The sequence below is a fragment of the Polypterus senegalus genome, chromosome 1, assembly GCF_016835505.1.
Source record: "Polypterus senegalus isolate Bchr_013 chromosome 1, ASM1683550v1, whole genome shotgun sequence".
Classification (NCBI taxonomy): Eukaryota; Metazoa; Chordata; class Cladistia; order Polypteriformes; family Polypteridae; genus Polypterus; species Polypterus senegalus.
This window is the reverse complement of record NC_053154.1, coordinates 296021378-296039871: the sequence shown is the minus strand read 5'-3', so window position 1 is coordinate 296039871 and position 18494 is coordinate 296021378. Positions and strand designations below refer to the sequence as shown.

At 37.8% G+C, this 18494-nt stretch overlaps 1 protein-coding gene across 1 annotated transcript in view; it reads left to right on the top strand.

Moving 5' to 3' along the window:
* The window catches only part of cfap58 (cilia and flagella associated protein 58), a 50658-nt gene extending 32713 nt beyond the window's left edge, over positions 1–17945 (top strand). Inside the window, exons 13-18 of the mRNA XM_039776560.1 lie at positions 3997–4220; positions 7937–8048; positions 10081–10185; positions 10846–10965; positions 13010–13143; positions 17457–17945. Of these exons, the coding sequence (XP_039632494.1) occupies positions 3997–4220; positions 7937–8048; positions 10081–10185; positions 10846–10965; positions 13010–13143; positions 17457–17577 (816 nt within the window). The 3' untranslated portion in view covers positions 17578–17945. The remainder of the gene's footprint in view (positions 1–3996; positions 4221–7936; positions 8049–10080; positions 10186–10845; positions 10966–13009; positions 13144–17456) is intronic.
* The last annotated feature ends 549 nt before the right edge of the window (positions 17946–18494 follow it).

The following is an 18494-nucleotide window of genomic DNA, read 5'->3' as shown; positions in this document are numbered from 1 at the left end:
AGTAGTATGTGCATTCCAAGGTGCCCACCTAATTCTAGAAAAACCCTCGTGTGGGAATGTTGATGGTTACTTATAAATGGGAAGACTTTTGGACAGGCTTTGCTGTGTAGTAATCTGAACAGATTATCACTGAAAATGTACCTATACATATAAAAGGCAGAGCCCTTACTGACTCATCACTAATTCTCCCACTTTCCATATAGGTGGGAAGCTGAAATTTCGCGTGCTCATTCCTTGCAGTGTACTAAAAGTTAGGTATGTTTCATGTCCTGTTGCAACACCCTTTTCAAATTCACTCTCAATATTAAAATAAGCCTACGACAATTACATTGACAATCATGTTACGTTATTTTTAAAATGTTTCCTTTTCTTTTTCATAACTTCTTTAACACACTACTTCTCTGCTGCGAAGCGCGGGTATTTTGCTAGTATACTATATATTATTAATGCTCACTTTGTAAATCTGCTTTCATCTAACATACAGAATAATGTGGTAGTTTATTCTGGCCACTCAAAACAACTTTACAAAAGTATTCTTTTATTTTGCAATAATAATTGCATTATTTCACTAATATGATTGTGTTATTTCACATCAATATTAATGTATGATATTTCGCAAAGGTATTGTCTGCTTGTACCTGGAATCATCACATCCCTGTGGCCCTAAACTGGGTTAATGTTAATACAGTAACTCCAAAGCACATACAGGAATGGTAGTATGCTGGTAATTAAGAGTGATTCATAATACATTACTAGTTTTCAGTCATTAAACAGCTAATCTTCTGCAATTATGCACTTTTACTCATACCAATCAGCCTACACATATATGGTGAGAGCATTCAAACTCCATATAGACCCTGACCAGGCTAGTAGACACCACTTTGCCCCTGGTGTGAGGCTAGAAACAAATGCACTAAATAATCTAATATAATGCTATAATGTCAGTTTGACTGAAAAAGACAGATTGAGCCCAAGCCTGCAATACGGAATTAGCTAGTCAACAGCAAAAGAAACCATGTAGAGACCCCACGAAAAAGATTTTTAATCTCTTTCAATTCATTAGTTAGGAACCACAAAAGTCTGATACATCTCCATTAAAAATGAATGGTACAATATTCCCTTCCAAATGTACTGATGACACATCAACAAGATGTACGTCTCCTTTGTTTTGATATTATATAGTACCAGTAGTGGCGCACTGCATGACAATGTGCAGTGAATACACTTGACTTGAGCATTCATAGTTTTCATACTCTTTCTCTGTACATTTAGTATTCGTTTGCTGAAAGGCTGATAGGCTTGCTGCTTTGTGAGCAGCTCTTGTTTTCTCCACCCTAGCAGCCCTTTTCTTCTCTTCTTCTGTTGGCATCTTTTTGCGTTAAAACTGATTAAGTCAGTTTTTGTGTTATACTTACTTATTATGTTTTTCTTCATTTTTCACTTAAGCTGGCACTTAAGTGTCCAATCTGCCTCAAGAATGATTTAAGATATGAAGAGGTAGAGGAAGTGAAGGCGAAGGTAGTAGGGATGAGAATGGCGCCAATACGCATGCGCAGCATGGCCTCCCTGTTGCGCACTGCAGAGAATTGATTCCACAATAAAATAAAAAGAGTAATGATCACCCCGAAAGCGGACAGTAGAAGTCACGTTGTATATCTGTACCACATTTCAGGTCAATAGGTCAAATGATTTGCGAGCTACAGGTGATTTAAAATCCTGGACAGACAAACAGACAGCCACGGTAGAGTATTATATAAGAAGACAATACATTTTAAGGTTTAATACAAACAATAGAAAGAAGAACCAGTTATCAATTGCTGATCTTATTTTATGGTAGTAGTCGGTTAAGTGAGGGGTATTTAGAGCACAATTGGATTTATTGTGTGCTATGCCAAAGACAATGATAAATAGATTCAAATTACTTATGTAGGTGGCTAAAGGGTATATCATGTTCGAAAAATGTGCACAGCTTCAGACGTATTGTGTATGTGACACCCCCTCTATCTAAATAAGAAAATGAAATGATATTAGTGGATGTAGCCTTAAAGAATTTGTTGTGAAGTTAAAGTTCTGTATGACTTCTAGAATTGCTTCTTGGTTCTTCTTATCAAAGGTTGTTTAAATTGCTTGGGTACTATTCCTTGGAAAAAACACAAACATTATATTAAATCGAACTTTGGGTGATTGATGGAAGTAATGAAAAATTCCATTCCAAAGAAGTAAGATGCTCACAATTGCGCATTTAAACGCTTTTAAAAGCTCATTTGTCTTGTAATGTGTTTTTTTAAGATAATCTGTCGCTACTTTCTCTGCTGTTTGAATGTGTGGAGCACAGGGCCAAATCCATTTCAACTACTTTTGTGCAGATTACTGTGCAGCTTGTCTTTTATCATGTTTTATGTTTAAGTATTTTCTGAGATAGTTCACCTAAAAATTAAAAATCTTAAAGGTTTTGAATTCCATCACGCTATTATAGATTGGTTTTTACTTTCACTAAAAGTGAGTTGGCAAAGAATAAATCTAGCAATATATTTGTCTTCCTTTTACATGTCACAGTTTTTTTTTCCAAAAATAAGAAGATAATACAAATGCACTTAAACATATTTTAATCATTCATACTGAGAAAAATCTTCAACTGAGTTCTGATTTTAATGATGAATAGCAGGACTGACACTATATTGTACTGGCATCCCAGAGATGTCTTGTACCTTTTCTCCAGTCCTACTACTAGATTAGGATCTGCCCAATGTAACCTTGATCTGGATTAAGCTTGGCTGAAACAAAAAGTTCTGGTCTGATCACCATTTATGTGAAGGCTGCATTGTTCTCTTAAGTTCACAGTTTTGAATCTGGTATTCTGGTTTCCTCTCCTATCTCAGAGGTATATGGAGCACCTCTAAATTGGCCCCATAGGTATATGCCTAAAAACATAAGGCAGTTGATAAATAGGTCATTCACTCAGCCGGACTCATTTGGTTAAGCTGATAGAGCTATACTTCAATACTTCATTTAAAACAGTAGTAGTCGTAATATTAATAGTAGTAGTAGTGGTAGTAGTATCATGTGCTCAGAGTATGAAATAAAAACATATTAAAATACATCAGATTTTTTTAGAAGTCATTGAACTCTTTTACTCATTAGTATGTTTTAGATTCCTGCTGCATAAGTTCTTCCTGCCTTCAGTCTTAAATATAGTGGCATCCTCAATAATTGTACATGATTCATTATTTATGATATATTCCAGGCATTCCCTTTTAGGACAGGCTCTTACCTTAAACCAGGTGCTGCCAGGATAATGTCCTTCTTACAAAGCTGCCTTGAAACAAGTGAATTCAAAAACAGGATGGACAGACCTGGATGGGTCCTAAGTTAGTACCTACAGGCACTTCTGGCCTCCCTCTCATTAAAACCTCAGTGTTAATTGGTAGTTAAACGTGAATGCCACTGAATAAAGAACTCTTGGTAATTTTTGATATTTTAAAAGGAGAGTTGATATTATATACATACTGTTACAGATAATTTCATTAAACAAAAATGTCAGTTAAAAGCAGATATTGAGAATGGAATGAAAGTCACTGCAATGCTCTAGGACAGAGGGTCCCTACATAGACCTTGTGGATTATCCAACAGGGTTATATCTGACTAGTTCTTGTTTTGTTTTTGGAATTAAGCACCTCTTGAATTATTGATGTAATTGATTATGTTTTTTATGATTAATAGTAAATAATTCCTACACCTAACTAATGTTCTTGAGAATAAAATGTTTCTCACTGCAGGGCAACCCTGCAGGGAAAAACTTGGGGGTTGGTGGCAGGATTGACACTAAAAAACCTCACACTATTTCATTCCATCTGAACTAGTGTGGTGTTGAGGGGTCTCCCATTGCGTGGCTGCACTCAGGTCCTAATCTGGGATTTTGAGGTGGTTTGTCATGTGGTGGGTGTGGCAACACGCTGTATCATTGCATGCTCCTAACCTCTCTCTCTCTCACTGCAGGTAATTGGTGAGCGAGATATCCTTGGAACCCAGCTAGTGCGACGCAACGATGAGCTGGCTCTTCTCTATGAAAAGATTAAGATTCAACAGTCCCTCCTCAACAAGGGAGAGATTCAGTACAATCAAAGAGTGGAAGACCTCCGTCTACTCAAGTTGGAGATCAAAAAGTTGAGGCGTGAGAAAGGAATCTTGACTAAAACGGTGGCCAATGTGGAAGACCTGAGGTAAGAGCAGGGGCATAATCATAAATTTATGTCAGAGGGAGGATGAAAAGTAAATACATCATAATTCCATTTAATGGTCAATCAGTTGGAACTGTCATTAAATATATTTGGGAGGGAATTAATCCTGACCACCATCCCAAATCCAAAGTCTTCAGCTATGGGTATGAGTGAACCTGATTCGTATTATAACTAGGGGGCTTTGCCCCCTGCTCGCTTCGCTCGCCAACTCCATGGCATGCGCTAAGTGCCAGCCATTTCGCATCTCTGCCACTCGTGTATGTGGATTTCACTTTCACCAAACAACAATTTTTTTATTTCTTGTAGATACTTCTCTTCATTGGGAAGAAACACTACTTTTCCCTGATGGCAAAACGCTATTCCGTTATTTCACCGAGTAGTAATTTCCGTTTTTTTGCGCTAATGCGATCTTTACTATAAATTTTTGGAGACTTTTGAATTTTAGCACTTTCATTATGTCTAAACTGCTCTGCATGTGTATCCCGTTAGAGTTTTTGAAACTCTTCACGACGTTCTACTTTGTCATCTACAGTAGACCCCCGCCAAGTCGTGGTTCAGGGTTCGCGGACTCAGTCATTGGCGGATTTTCCCTTAGAACCTAACTATTAATTGTTGGCGGAAAGCGCAAATATCCTCTTCAATTTTTTATGTTTTTTTTCGTGGCAATACTGTGCTGTAGAGAGAACAGGAAGCAACCGCTGACGGAAACCTGGTTTGGGATGGTGAAAGTAGCCAATCTGAGAACGTTATTCATTTCTCCTTTCTGCTGATTGACTGCTGCCCTGTGACGCGACTCCAGCTGAGTGTCCTGGTGTTTTCCATTTTGTTATCGTATTCATTTTGTTATTCTTAAATGCACAAGATGCCGCCGAATCACCCTGCACCTTCTAAGGCTGAAGTTTAAAATATTCCAGGGGAAGGTCGAACTACTGGATTTGCTCCGGGAATTAAAAAGTTATGCTGCAGTAGCATGGCACTATGGCATTAATGAAAGCACTGCATGCTTACATAAAGAAGAACGAAGCAGTGATCTGGAGTACCGTATCTGTAAGTTTCTGAGATAGTGCCAAAAAGTTAACGACCGTAAGGAATTAAAATATCGTCAGGATGGAATCTGCCTTAGCATTGTGGATCACCGACTGCAGGAAGAAGAACATCCCCTTGGACGGTAACATCATCCGTGAGAAAGCACAGAAATTGTACCAGCAGTTCTCTACAGGAGACAATGTAGCAACTTCCCATCACAATGTTCCTGAAACCTATAAAGAAAAGCCAGCATGAAACCCCACCAGAAGAAGACCCGTGCAAAGATACGACTCCTCCTGAAGCGCCTAAAAAAGAGTCGCCACCCGAGGAGTTTTAAATCCTCTGCAACGCACTGCACAGCTACTTCATCATCATGATGAATATCATTCATCATTGGTGAGCACCCGTGCATTTTACTGTATTTTAATTAAATGGAATTATTATGTATTTACAGTACTCTACTTATAACAAAGAAAACAACAGCGCACACCAAAGAAAATGTGCTTGCATGAATTACAGTACGTATAGCAGTAACATCGGTATTATACAATCTAGCACCGTGGGAGACATACCAGTACAGTACTGTACAATAGATGGGTTTACCTTTACATTCTGTTTTTAGGTAATGTATTAAGCTGAGTTTGCAACGAAATTAAAGTGCTTTGTGGGCATACTGTATTTAGGGTTTAAACTATAAAAATAGCCATTTAAAAGGCATTTTTTAACCACATCCAAAAGACGTGGTTTTTCACAATTCGCGGGTGCTCTAGGAACGTAACTCCTGCAAATTTTGGGGGTGTACTGTACTCTTTGTCTTTTATTTCCGGCCCGGGTGTGGTTAAATCTCTTGACACAAAGTCTCGCCTCGCGGGACATGAAATTATCCCTCTAAAAAAGTCTTGTCTCATCCCAGGATTATTTTATGTAATAGAGAGATTTGTTCTAAATATAACATCAGGAAAGAAAGGACTCTTGACCAATGAATGAGTTGGAGAGGTGGAGTTTCAATTCAAATATTTGCTCTGATTATTTGAAAATATTTATTTAACAACATTTTAGCAAAAAATGCATGTATTTTGTCCATTGTGAGCATACGATCAGATGACTTGGAAGTGTGGATTATATGACAGGAATAAAGTTTTAAAGTTTTTTTCATGGAAGTTTTTATATTGTTTTGCTGTGGTCCAGCATTCATCTCAATAGACTGCCATTCTACCAGAAAGTTTGTTACCTCCATTCTCCGTGAAAACATAATATTAAAGTTTTTTTTGCTATCACTACAAATCACATGGAATAAGTAACATATTAAAAATGGTTGTAAGTGAAACATTCTTTTAAAGTCTTCCGACTGGCACAAATGCCAGAGCTTAAACATGCAGGAAAGAAAACATTTTAGGGCCAGGAGTTGGTCAGCATGATAAATAGGACAGCTGGTAGAAATCAAACGTTATAGTGTGAAGGAGTGGACAAAAAAATGAATGAGCTACGTTCAAGAAGTAAAAAAGGAAACTGTATTATTAGGAATACAGTAACAGTTCGTATTAATCAGACATTCAAGAAGCAACACAGCATTTTTTATTTGTTTTTAAAAGATTAATATGCTTGATCATCCTAGAGGGAAAAAGACTGAATTAGCATAAGCATCCTAATTCAGGGTGTTCATAATAAATGTATAGGGTTTACTTCATGAGTTAGAACTACATAATAAACAAGTTCTGTCAAATATCTGAAATATTAAAATATGTGTTTCAATTTAAATATTCAAAGTCTAAATATTCTCGATTGTAATGGATATGTTTCACCCTTTAGAGGGCTAGATCACTAGTAAAGGATCAAAATACAAAAATAACATCATATTCATAATCACTGACCTTGAAATGGTCTAAAATGGTACACCCTGTAGTTAGGATATAGCAGGTTGAATAATGGATGGATAGATGGTACCCACATGCATATGTTTGAAATTTGTCATTAGCCTGACATGGATAAAGAGGAATGGAGAATTTACGATTGCGGATATATTCGACACTGTGATACAAAAGCAGGATAAGAAAAGAATGATGAAGGAATGTAAACAGCAATCTTTTTTCTGGATTCACTGATTACAATATCGAGTTACAGATATTTTGCCTTTCGTGGAAAAAAGGCTTTCACAGGGCAAAAGCCTAAAAGAACCATGAGATGAAAGGAGGTCACGGAAAACATCAAAGAAAGGCTGTTGGGACAGCAGGAATTAATCACCAGGGAGACAAAAACAAAAATAAAACAAAAAGTCAAAGTCCAAAATGCCTCACCCAAAATTGCAAGTAATTCTATCTCATTCAAAATTAGGATGTTGCTGGCTGTGTGCCGCCATTGTATTTTGGCATGGCATGATAATGACATGAATAGCACAAGCAAGTCACATACCTAGAAATGGCCAAGACAACTTCAAATAACATAGCAATGTCCTTAATGAAAAATAAATGGAGATGAACGAAAAATAAAAGTAAAACTGCAATAAAATTGAAACGAGAAATAAAATATATGAAAGGGAATGAAAAACATATTATCATAGAATCATGACAACAAGGAGCCAGTTCTGTCAGTATGCCAGTATTCCATTAGATATAGACCTGGATTGCTTAAAACTGTTAGAATAACTGGTTTATATAATTGATATGTTTGATCAGGCGGGAAGTCTACCACATGCAGAAGGAACTACTGAAGGAGCGTACTAGGTGCAGAGCTTTAGAAGAAGAGTTGGAAAATCCAATGAATGTGCACAGATGGAGAAAACTAGAGGTAAAGTACATACTCTATTCTTAGCAACATTTCTACCCATCCTAGCGAGGGTTTGAATACTTACATATCTGTCCATCCAGATTTTATCTTGCTTATCTAGTTCATTGCAGTACATTTTGTTTGCAGTCATCAGTCATCGTGTACTTAAAAAGTTCAAATTCATTTAAGATTACCAAAAACACATATTTTATTCTGATCACTTTTAAGAGGAGTGTGCAGCTTTCTACCTGTGAGTATGCTAATTTCTACCAGCTGCTTCCCAAGAGCCATTTTCAAATACTTAAAAATCTCTCTGTGTGTGATCTGGGAAGAATTGATTCTTCAGCATGTAATGTCAAGTTTCTCAGCCAGCAGAGAACATTTCATGCTATTTTTTGCTTACATTTTTTCAATTATGTCTTCTTTTCTTCTTATTTTTCACTTGGATCTTTTTAATCTCACATTATCTCTGAGGATCCATAATAACTGTAACCCTGTGATGCCGGGGGAAGTGAATGTGTTTATGACTATAGGTGTACATGTTACAGTGGCCCTTTTCTTCTATAAAACAAGGCCTGTGCACTTGGGTTAGATCTTCAAATCATTTGACAATTTGTCATCTAGAAGCCCCTTGTTATTTCTAGCTACTAGGAAAAACATGGGGCTTGTAAATGACCTGGTTGGTCAGCTCTGATCCTGGAGGGCTGCAGTGGTTGCAGCTTTTCTTAATGAAATACAAGTTTTCACTTCTAAAACACTTTGTCTGCCTTTATTTTAATTGACTTGCTATTTAAGACTTAAGCCCCTAAATTGTTTCTTTTTTAATTTTTGTTGCTCCTATTGTTAGTTGTTATTTGTGGCGGGTCTTTAGATAATTGTAGTTCATAATTCTTAAGCAGGACAGCACGGTGGCGCAGTGGTAGTGCTGCTGCCTCGCAGTTAGGAGACCCGGGTTCGCTTCCCGGGTCCTCACTGCGTGGAGTTTGCATGTTCTCCCTGTGTCTGCGTGGGTTTCCTCCCACAATCCAAAGACATGCCAGTTAGGTGGATTGGCGATTCTAAATTGGCCCTAGTGTGTGCTTGGTGTTTGTGTGTGTCCTGTGGTGGGTTGGCACCCTGCCCAGGATTGGTTCCTGCCTTGTGCCCTGTGTTGGCTGGGATTGGCTCCAGCAGACCCCCGTGACCCTGTATTTGGATTCACCGGGTTAGAAGATGGATGGATGGAATTCTTAAGCATAATATTTCTTGAAGGAGAGTGAAAATTTCTGTTTTAAGTCTGATGCTAAAATTGTTGCTAACAGACCGTGATCAATGGCTTACAGCGACAAACTTAATGAATCTGTTTCCTTTTCCATTTAATTTCAAAATAAGTTAAGTGGCTTTTTGTTTAAATGTTTTACTCTTATGGTTATGTAGTTCATTTAGCATACTTGGTATGGCTTAATGTAGCATTAGAACTGAGTTAATGTTGCAGAAAAAGGTTCTTTGTTCAAAGACAGACATTTTGAATATTCTCTAATTCTTTTCACATTGACGTATTTCAAATTTCAAAAATGTGTTCAGCACACTTTACTCAAGATCTCGGTAATGAGAAGCCTAGCAAAATGGCCCCTTTTATTGGCTAACTGAACAGATTACAATTTGCAAGCTTTCGAGGCAACTCGGGGCCCCTTCTTTAGGTAGTTTGTAAGCCTGTTAGCCAATAAAAGGGGTCATTTTACTTGACTTCTCATTGTATCCATGATGACTATCACGGTTCAACAACCTACTACTCAAGATCTCATTGAAACCAGAACTTTCCTAACAAATGTCTTTCAAGAATAAGTACACCAAATTTGAACAAATCAGTCCACTTGGGAGATGAGTTGCTTCATGTAGGCAGGCATGTAGACAGATATGATTACAACATATTGTATTGTGTTTCCTTATAAATGTTTGATTGGTGCAGAAGTGCCACCAGTCACAAACCATGTGCACATCGATATTTGAATCCTACCATACTTTCACCATTGCTTATTTTTAACAACACTCTTAAAGAACTTTCGTTCCGCAGGCCAGTGACCCAAGTACCTTTGAGCTGATTCAAAAGATTCACACCTTGCAGAAAAGATTGATTTCAAAAACCGAGGAAGTGGTGGAAAAAGAGCTGCTATTACAGGTAAATCAACTCACGCTTGATCACGTGAGACACTGCGCCACTTGTTAGAAGGAGTTGTGAGTTTTCTGTGTTTCCAATGGTATTTACTGTATGTCTTTTAGTACTAACAACTAACAAAAATGTTGTATGTTTTAAGGCACATTTCAAGGTGAATAACATTGCAAAACACTTTTATATTTTTATTTGTTACTAAATGTATTCATAGTCTGTGGAATTGGCAATCCTAAGATGTGTTTATGGTTATAAAGTAATGAAGAGTTATGATATGAAAAAAGGGAAACAAAGCAGTTGAGAAGTTATACAGATTTGAAATGTCATTCAGATTGCTTCTTCATATTGACTCATACAAGTAGAGCTTTAGGAGCTCTTCCACATGTAGGCTAAGTATTGAAGTGTAAAAATGTCCTTTGTAATTCTTTAGGGTAGATGTTCCTAGGAAATTAATCTAAAATAGATAGACGTTATTTAATTTAAAGCATTTTGGACTGTGACATGTGTTAATGATCCTTTAAGAAGGACTATGTGGGACAGAGCTGCAGAATTCTAGACAATGATATCCCAGCAAGCCACTTGTAAAGCTACACTGAAAATGATGGATAGGATCTGCCTATGTACTTTGATTTTATGCACAATATTAATAGTTTGTGTGTGTTTTTGTAGGAAAAAGAGAAATTGTACATTGAGTTGAAACATATTTTGGCTCGCCAGCCTGGCCCTGAAGCCGCAGAACAACTACAGATTTATCAGCAAACACTGAGAGAAAAGACTAAACAGCTTAAGGTCAGTATTTTCTCTTATTATTTCTATTGTGTTTCTGTATCTAATATATACTGTAAACCTGAATGTGTGTTCCTATGTTTGTCCAGTATGCAGATCCACACTATTGAGCCATAGTCTATGTAATTTTGCACAGATTCCCCATTTTTGCAGGGGAAAACCACTGCCAGTTTTGTTTCAAGATTTTTTACCTTGGAAAACTTTTATTTATATATATATATAATTTATGGAAGTGTAATGTAACATTTCATGACATCATCAAACCACAACTTAAAGAATGTTAAAAATAAATACAGATTTTCATAAACAACAAAGTGGTCCAAAAGTCTCCAATATAATCTTAACAAGTGGTAGATCCTGACCCTCACCCTTTATAAGACTGGAGAGACTTGAAGGTCTTAATCGCCTTGGCAGTACAGTAGTTACTAGTGCTGTCTTATAGTTTCAGAGACCTCAGCTGGATGCCCAGCTCAGTTTATTCATTTGCCACTTGTCTGTGTGGGCTTTCTCAGGGCACTATGTTATCTCTAAATTGAGCCTGCGTGGGAATGCGCCTGTGCCCAACAATGGATTTGTATCCAGTCCAGTGCTCAGTGCTGTCTTGATATAATGCAAATAACAGGATCTGAAAATGAATGAATGGAGGGATTGAACAGCTTGATTTAACTGTTTTCTTCTTGCTTTGCTAACATGAACGCAACAGTCATACACAAGTGCTGCTTCATAACATCTAGCACACACTGAAGCTGAAGTGAATACTCTTTACATGTGGCGATAGTGATCTCATGTTTTGTTGTGTTGTTAGAACTTTAGAACATTAGAACATATAATACAAGAACAGGCCATTCAGCCCAGTAAAGCTTGCCAATCCTATCCATGTAATTCCTCCAAAATAACATCAAGTTAGGTTGTGAATGCCCCTAAAGTCCTACTGTCTTCCATACTACTTGATAATGTATTTTAAGTGTTTGTGATTCACTGTGTGAAAAAAACAAACCTTCGTAATGTTTATGTGAAGTTTAGCTTTACTTGCCCCCGTGTTCTTGATGAATTTATTTTAAAATAACAGGATAGATCCATTGTACTAATTCCTTTCATAATCTTAAACACTTCAGTGCTGTCACATCTTAATCTCCTTTTGCTTAAACCAGAAAGGTTCAACTCCTTTATTCTTTCCACATAACTCATCCCATGAAGTCCTGGGATCAGCCTAGTTGCTCCTCTCTGGAGAAGCACTGCTATGTCTTGTTTGTAGCCTGGTGACAAAAACAGCTTCCTGAGTTTAGCAAATTCTGCAGCCATTTACACAAAGCACCCTGAACTCTGACTTTTTTTAGTTTGATGCCCAACTTCTCATGTGTGACTTTATTACATGCTTTTTGAAAATCAAGGTAAATAATTTGCAATGCACCATAATCTTTTGTTGACTCCTAATAGAATTAGCTAGTAAAACATGACCTTCCTCATCTGAACACGTGCTGACTGTTCCCTAAAACTCTTGTTCATGCCAAGTGTTGTTCAATCTTGCTCTTAATATTGGTGTCCATTAATTTAACTGTGATGAACATTAAGCTTACTAGGCTATAGTGACTTGGATCTGCCTGATCACATTTTTATACATTGGAATACTATTTATTTTATTTTCCAGTCCTTTGGAATTTCCAGTGACTTTCAAAAATATGTTTCAAGGTGTTATTCAGTATATGCTACTATATGTTACTACTCTCCTTAAACACTTAAGGATAAATGTTATCTGGTTCTAATGATTTCTTGAATTTTGTCCTTTTAATCTAAGCCATACTTCTCCCTTTACAATTTCTAAATCACTGAATACCTCCTTAGTAGTCCCTGTTACTCCTGGGAGGTTATCCACTTTCTCACATGTAAAAAGAAATATTCTGTATGTATATTTTAATTCACCCTTACTGTTCCTGAAATCTGCCATTTGAAAAGGTTAAAGTATCTCCCTTATATCCCATTATCCCCTTTAAATCTATAATAAGGCAAACATAATAACAGTCTGCATTTTGCATTAATGATTTCTTAGGCTTTATCTTCAGAGCTCAACATGTATGAGTCTCAGACAGAGGATTACAAATACGAGATTGAGAGACTCGCTCTTGAACTTCAAAATGTCAAGAAGAAGTACCTCACACAAAAACGCAAAGAACAGCAGGAAAGGTGAGACATTGTTAAAAAACTATCTTGTGAACAATAATGCACTACTGTCTAAAAAAAACTGTATTTCTCCTCAGTTTTGGAGTCCACTATTCATTTAGTACTGTGGTGTGGTGGATAATACTGCTGTATCACATACAACCTAGCATTGTGGGTTTAAATCCTGTCCCTGGTTGTTGAGTAAAACTGCATGTTGCTCATGTCTGCATTGTGCTCTTCTACATTGTGCCCTCCTTCATCCCATGGATGTGCAGGTTAGGCAAATCGGTGATTATAAATTGGCATCATATATGCAAGTACAATTAGGTGTGGTGATGGACTGGCGCCCTTTCCTGGCTTGGTTCCTCCTCCTTTGCATCCACTGGTGTTTAGATAGACTCCAACTTCCAATGACCCAGAATTGAATTAAGTAGGTTTGAGAAACTTCTGTTAAATCATTAAAGGAATACTACACCCAGTAATGATAACTCTTTTTCTCTGTTTCTCACAGCCTTTTTTTGTAGTAATGGCCACGAAAAAAATTTAATCTTTTATGTTTTAACTAGCAAAATACCCGCGCTTCGCAGCGGCGAAGTACTGCCTTAAAATATTTATTAAGAAGAAAATTAAACCTTTTTAAACTGAGGGAAAATATACCAATAATTATTTGTTAAGGATCTCCTTGTAAACCACATTGTCAGTTCGGCCCTCCGGTTGTAATATGACCAAGCTGTGCGCTGAGCTTACTCTTGAGCATGCAACGTACAGTTGGCCATGTGAAAAGCAATCTTGTCTCAAATTTCACAGCTTGGATTGCTGCTGTCATAATCAGTTTGAGTTTCATGGTTTGTTCCAATTACGACAGTATTTGTAGGACTTGTGTTGAAGAGACATTCGGCATCTGTCAAGCGTTGTAAGTATACAACCGGTTTCATCGATAACTTCACATTCAGCTTTTGAGAGTTTAATCATTCATAAACATCAAAGTGTTCACTACTGAAATCGTCACCTTTCAATCTAAGATGTTTAAGAGGCATTGGTGGTTGTTGAAAGGTGTAAAATATTTGGCCATTTCGGTACACTTGAAAGCAACAACTGAACAATTCAGTGGCAGCCATCAACTCACATGCAGATGCATAGGTGAAGGGCTTAAGCATTTCACTCTTCTAGTGCTCCTGTGTAGTATAATTATCTCCTGTACCGTCATCAGTCCACACCTTGAACCTGTCCCAGTCATTCGATACATAAGACACAATGTTCCTCCGGATATCAAGAGTGAGCCTGATATGGCTGTGCAATATGTAACAAAGAGAATGGAAAAGGTAGGTGCCATCTCTGGGAATGGAAACCACTCGGTAAGTGACAGTTCTTTGATCGAGTTCTTTGGTGATCACCTCAATAGACATGTTAATGCGGGTATGGTTGGAATGATAAAGGAAATGGGTACCTGAACAATGTAAAGTAAGTCTAAAATACCTAAACAATAACTATAATCGTAATAAATGAACAATAAAACAGCGGAGAAGCCGTGGATTATATAAAAAGGCTGTAGTTATCAGCAGGGAGACATGAATCCCGTGAGAAGCAAGGAAGGGAATGTAGAGACAGGAGCGACGAACGGCCTTATATAGGCAGGCAGCCAACAACGTGGGAGGCGTTGGGTTGGGGGACCCAACGCCGCCTCACACGGTGACCGAGGTGCAGGCTATGGACGTATATATGTACGTAAGTAGGATTCAGTTAGTGTTGGGAACCCGCGTACCAAATTTCTTGAAGATGGGCCCATAAGTAACAAAGACCGTTGAAAACTTCAATATGGCGGCCGACAGTGGCATCATACTACCAAAATAAGTACCAAATTTCAGCCTTCTACCTACACGGGAAGTTGGAGAATTAGTGACGTTGGAAAGTTTAATATGGCTGCTGACAGTGGTGTCATACCACCGAAATAAGTATGTACATCGGTTTTGGTTAGTGCAGGGAAGCCACCTACCAAATTTCGTGAAGATGGGGTCAGCCTTCTACCTACAAGGGAAGTTGGAAAATTAGTGACGTTGGAAAGTTCAATATGGCGGCCGACAGTGGCGTCATACCATCGAAATAAGTACGTACATTGGTTTCGGTTAGCGCAGGGAAGCCGCCTACCAAATTTCATGAAGATGGGGCCATAAATAAGAAAGTTCAATATGGCGGATGTTGTCAACCATTATCGACCGTTATGACCGTTACGTGTAGAATTTCGAAATGAAACCTGCCCAACTTTTGTAAGTAAGCTGTAAGGAATGAGCCTGCCAAATTTTAGCCTTCTACCTACACGGGAAGTTGGAGAATTAGTGATGAGTCAGTGAGTCAGTGAGTCAGTCAGTCAGTCAGTGAGGGCTTTGCCTTTTATTAGTATAGATGATAATGGAGATGAAAATTTCCTGATACAAGAGGCTTCTAATGGGACCAAAGAATATCAAAACATCCATGAAAAAAATCTTAACATACTTGCATAATCATAATCCATATGTCAGATATACAACCTTCGTGAATGACCGAGGAGAGTCTTCAAACGGGATCAGTCTTTTGAATTGATGACCCAACTCTCCTCTCAATGTTGATTATTAAGCCATAATGCCATATTTCTGGTTTTTCATTGGCAATTTGTGAAGTTGCACCGTTGAATTGACCTTCTGCTTGTTGAAGCAAATCTGAACTTGGGTTCAGACATCTGCATACACAATTCGTTTAGTTCACCTGATGAAGCTTCCTAATTGTTTACCTCACCTAGACTCTCTTGATAATATTGACAGGATGTGAGGCATCATGGTAGCCAATGAATGAATGTTAGCAAAAAAAATTTTTTTGGGGCAATGTGAGCATATGACTGTATATCAGACACATAGATTATGCAACTTGTGTTAACTGAGGTTTTTTTCATGGACATTTTGATATTGTGTACTGTTCGTTCAGTGGTGGTCTCCACTGAAGCCTTATTTTATAATCACAGAGTCACAAGATATCTTTAATGAGTTGCATTAATGCTGCACACGTCTGTGTCACGTAATACTGATGCATGTTAAGCTCTCCTGTCCATCCAGAACTGATTCTTACCTTTCCCTTGATACCATTGATATTATAAAGAAAAGGTGAGCTCGAAATATAGACAACAGGATGGCTGTTAATGTTCTCTACTGGAGCTGTGGCCTGTAATAATTTGTGCCTGCATTCAGCCTTTGGCTCAGCCTTCTCAAATTCAACATGTACATTCTCCTGCTTGAGTCTCTTACACGTTGTGCCATTGTTCAGTGTCTCAACATGTTCCCAACTCCTCACTTTCTTTATTAACCTTGAGTTTCCTTATCCAAGTTTTTGAGTCCAGTTTCTTAAAGTTTGAGTCTAGTTTCTTAATGAATTATCTGTTAATGTAAATTGGGATGTTCTAAAATAGAAATAGAAGCTTGGGAAGGATGTCCATCTTGACAAAATTAATTCTCCCTGCTAATGTGAGATGTAGAGTAGGCGATCTGTTCACATCTTCTTTGACTTTTTCCATGCTGATAGCAAAATTTTGTTGAAAAAGATCTTTATATTTCCTTGTGATTTTATATTTATTTTATATTTATATTTCCTAGATTTTTAAACTGTTCTGATAAAATAAATTAACAGATGTCCAGTCTAGTGTTCTGTGTCAGAGAGTTCACTGGAAAAAGCACACATTTATTCAAATTGATTTTGAGTCCAGATATCTTTTGACATTCTGCTAATGCATGAAGGACTAATGGTAAAGATGGGTCTGATATATACAGTACCATAGTGACATTTTCTGTTTGAGTTCTTCTCTGATAATCCTCTTTATCTCAAATATAATGTTACTTAACTTAACATGCCAATGGGATGGAAATAGAAGCCTATGCAGAAACAAGGAGAACCTGCAAACACTACACAGAAAGGTGCCTCCAAAGGTCTGAGGCAGCAGTCATGTCCAATGTCCAAGTAAAAACCAGTTTGTCATTTGTAGGCTTTGGAGTTTTTATATTTAGTATAGATTGGTCCCATCTGGACAGACAGTGAGAATTCGACTTAAGAAGATGATTAGTTCTGGAGCTTTAGCTACACTACCAGAAGATAAGGGGCAAAAGAGAGCAACAGACAGACAGTACTGTGGAGCACAATGGCACTACATGTTCTTGAAGTGAACAAATCAATCCTTTCAAAAACCAAAGCTCTGGACATTAGCGTAACCAATGACTATCCAGATGTAGATCTTTCATTTACAGTTCAAGCAACCACAGTGTTCATTCTGGGTGTGAAAGGTGGCACTAAGCTCTTTCCTTTTCGTTGTATTTCTGCAGGGAGAAGGAAAGAAACTTGGCACAGATGGGTCAGCCTTTGATTCAACCACAGCGGACAGACGCCCCGCGTTTCACAGGTGGAGGTTTCAGTCTCAAACAGACGGGGAAGGTCTCAGCCTGACACCAAACGTTACTCCTACGCTTGGCTGTTTCATTCAGACTTTGTTCCTGATCTGTCTGCTTACCAAACTGTGTCAAGTAACAAGACCCAAAAGGGACATGAAGAAAATCATTTGTCTTCTGGTCACTTACATTTTGTGTGCCTCTCTGTATTCAGCCGAAACTAGGCTATGATGAGAAAAGAAACCATTATGAATTAAAAGTGTATGTCTAAGAAAATTCATTTAAACACCAGATATTGCCTTGTTTGAACCTCTTTGTCTTTATAAAAATGTTACAGAAAATTGAAACACTTTTTGAATTCCTTTGAGTTATCGTTATATCATTTATTTTGCTTATTAAACAGACCTTGTATTATTTATAATTTCACCTGTTTGTTCTTTGTATTTTATGTTGTCAAGAAATGTATTTATTTATTTGCCCTTTCCTATAGCATCTGAGGGTAAGAAGCTGATCTGTTGGTTGTCTCTAGCAGGTACCCATTTGCCCTTTTTAAAAGTAATTTGTCACACTGGGGTCCTGGAGCAGAACTACTATCAGGGCGTTCTTGATGCACATGACGGCAAGGAACCTTTTCACCAATAAGTGCTCAATGAAATGATGAAGAATCTGCATGCCAAAATGATTAAGGAGATCTACGCCCCACCTTCAATCAAACGATTGAGTAGCCATGAGACACATGATCAAGTGTCCCCCACCCCACTCAGTATAACAATGGAGTATCCGCATGCCGAAATGCCAGAGGGGAGAAGTCTTACCCCAAAATCAAGATTAAGAAACACTGTGCTGGTTGAAATGCCCCATGTCTGTTCACTGGATCATTAAAAGTAGGATCAGCTCTCTGTTAAGCAGCTAAGTCATCCAAGGGCCTGTGGGGAAGGGGGTTCTTAATCTGGCCTTGCTTTGATCACAGTGGAT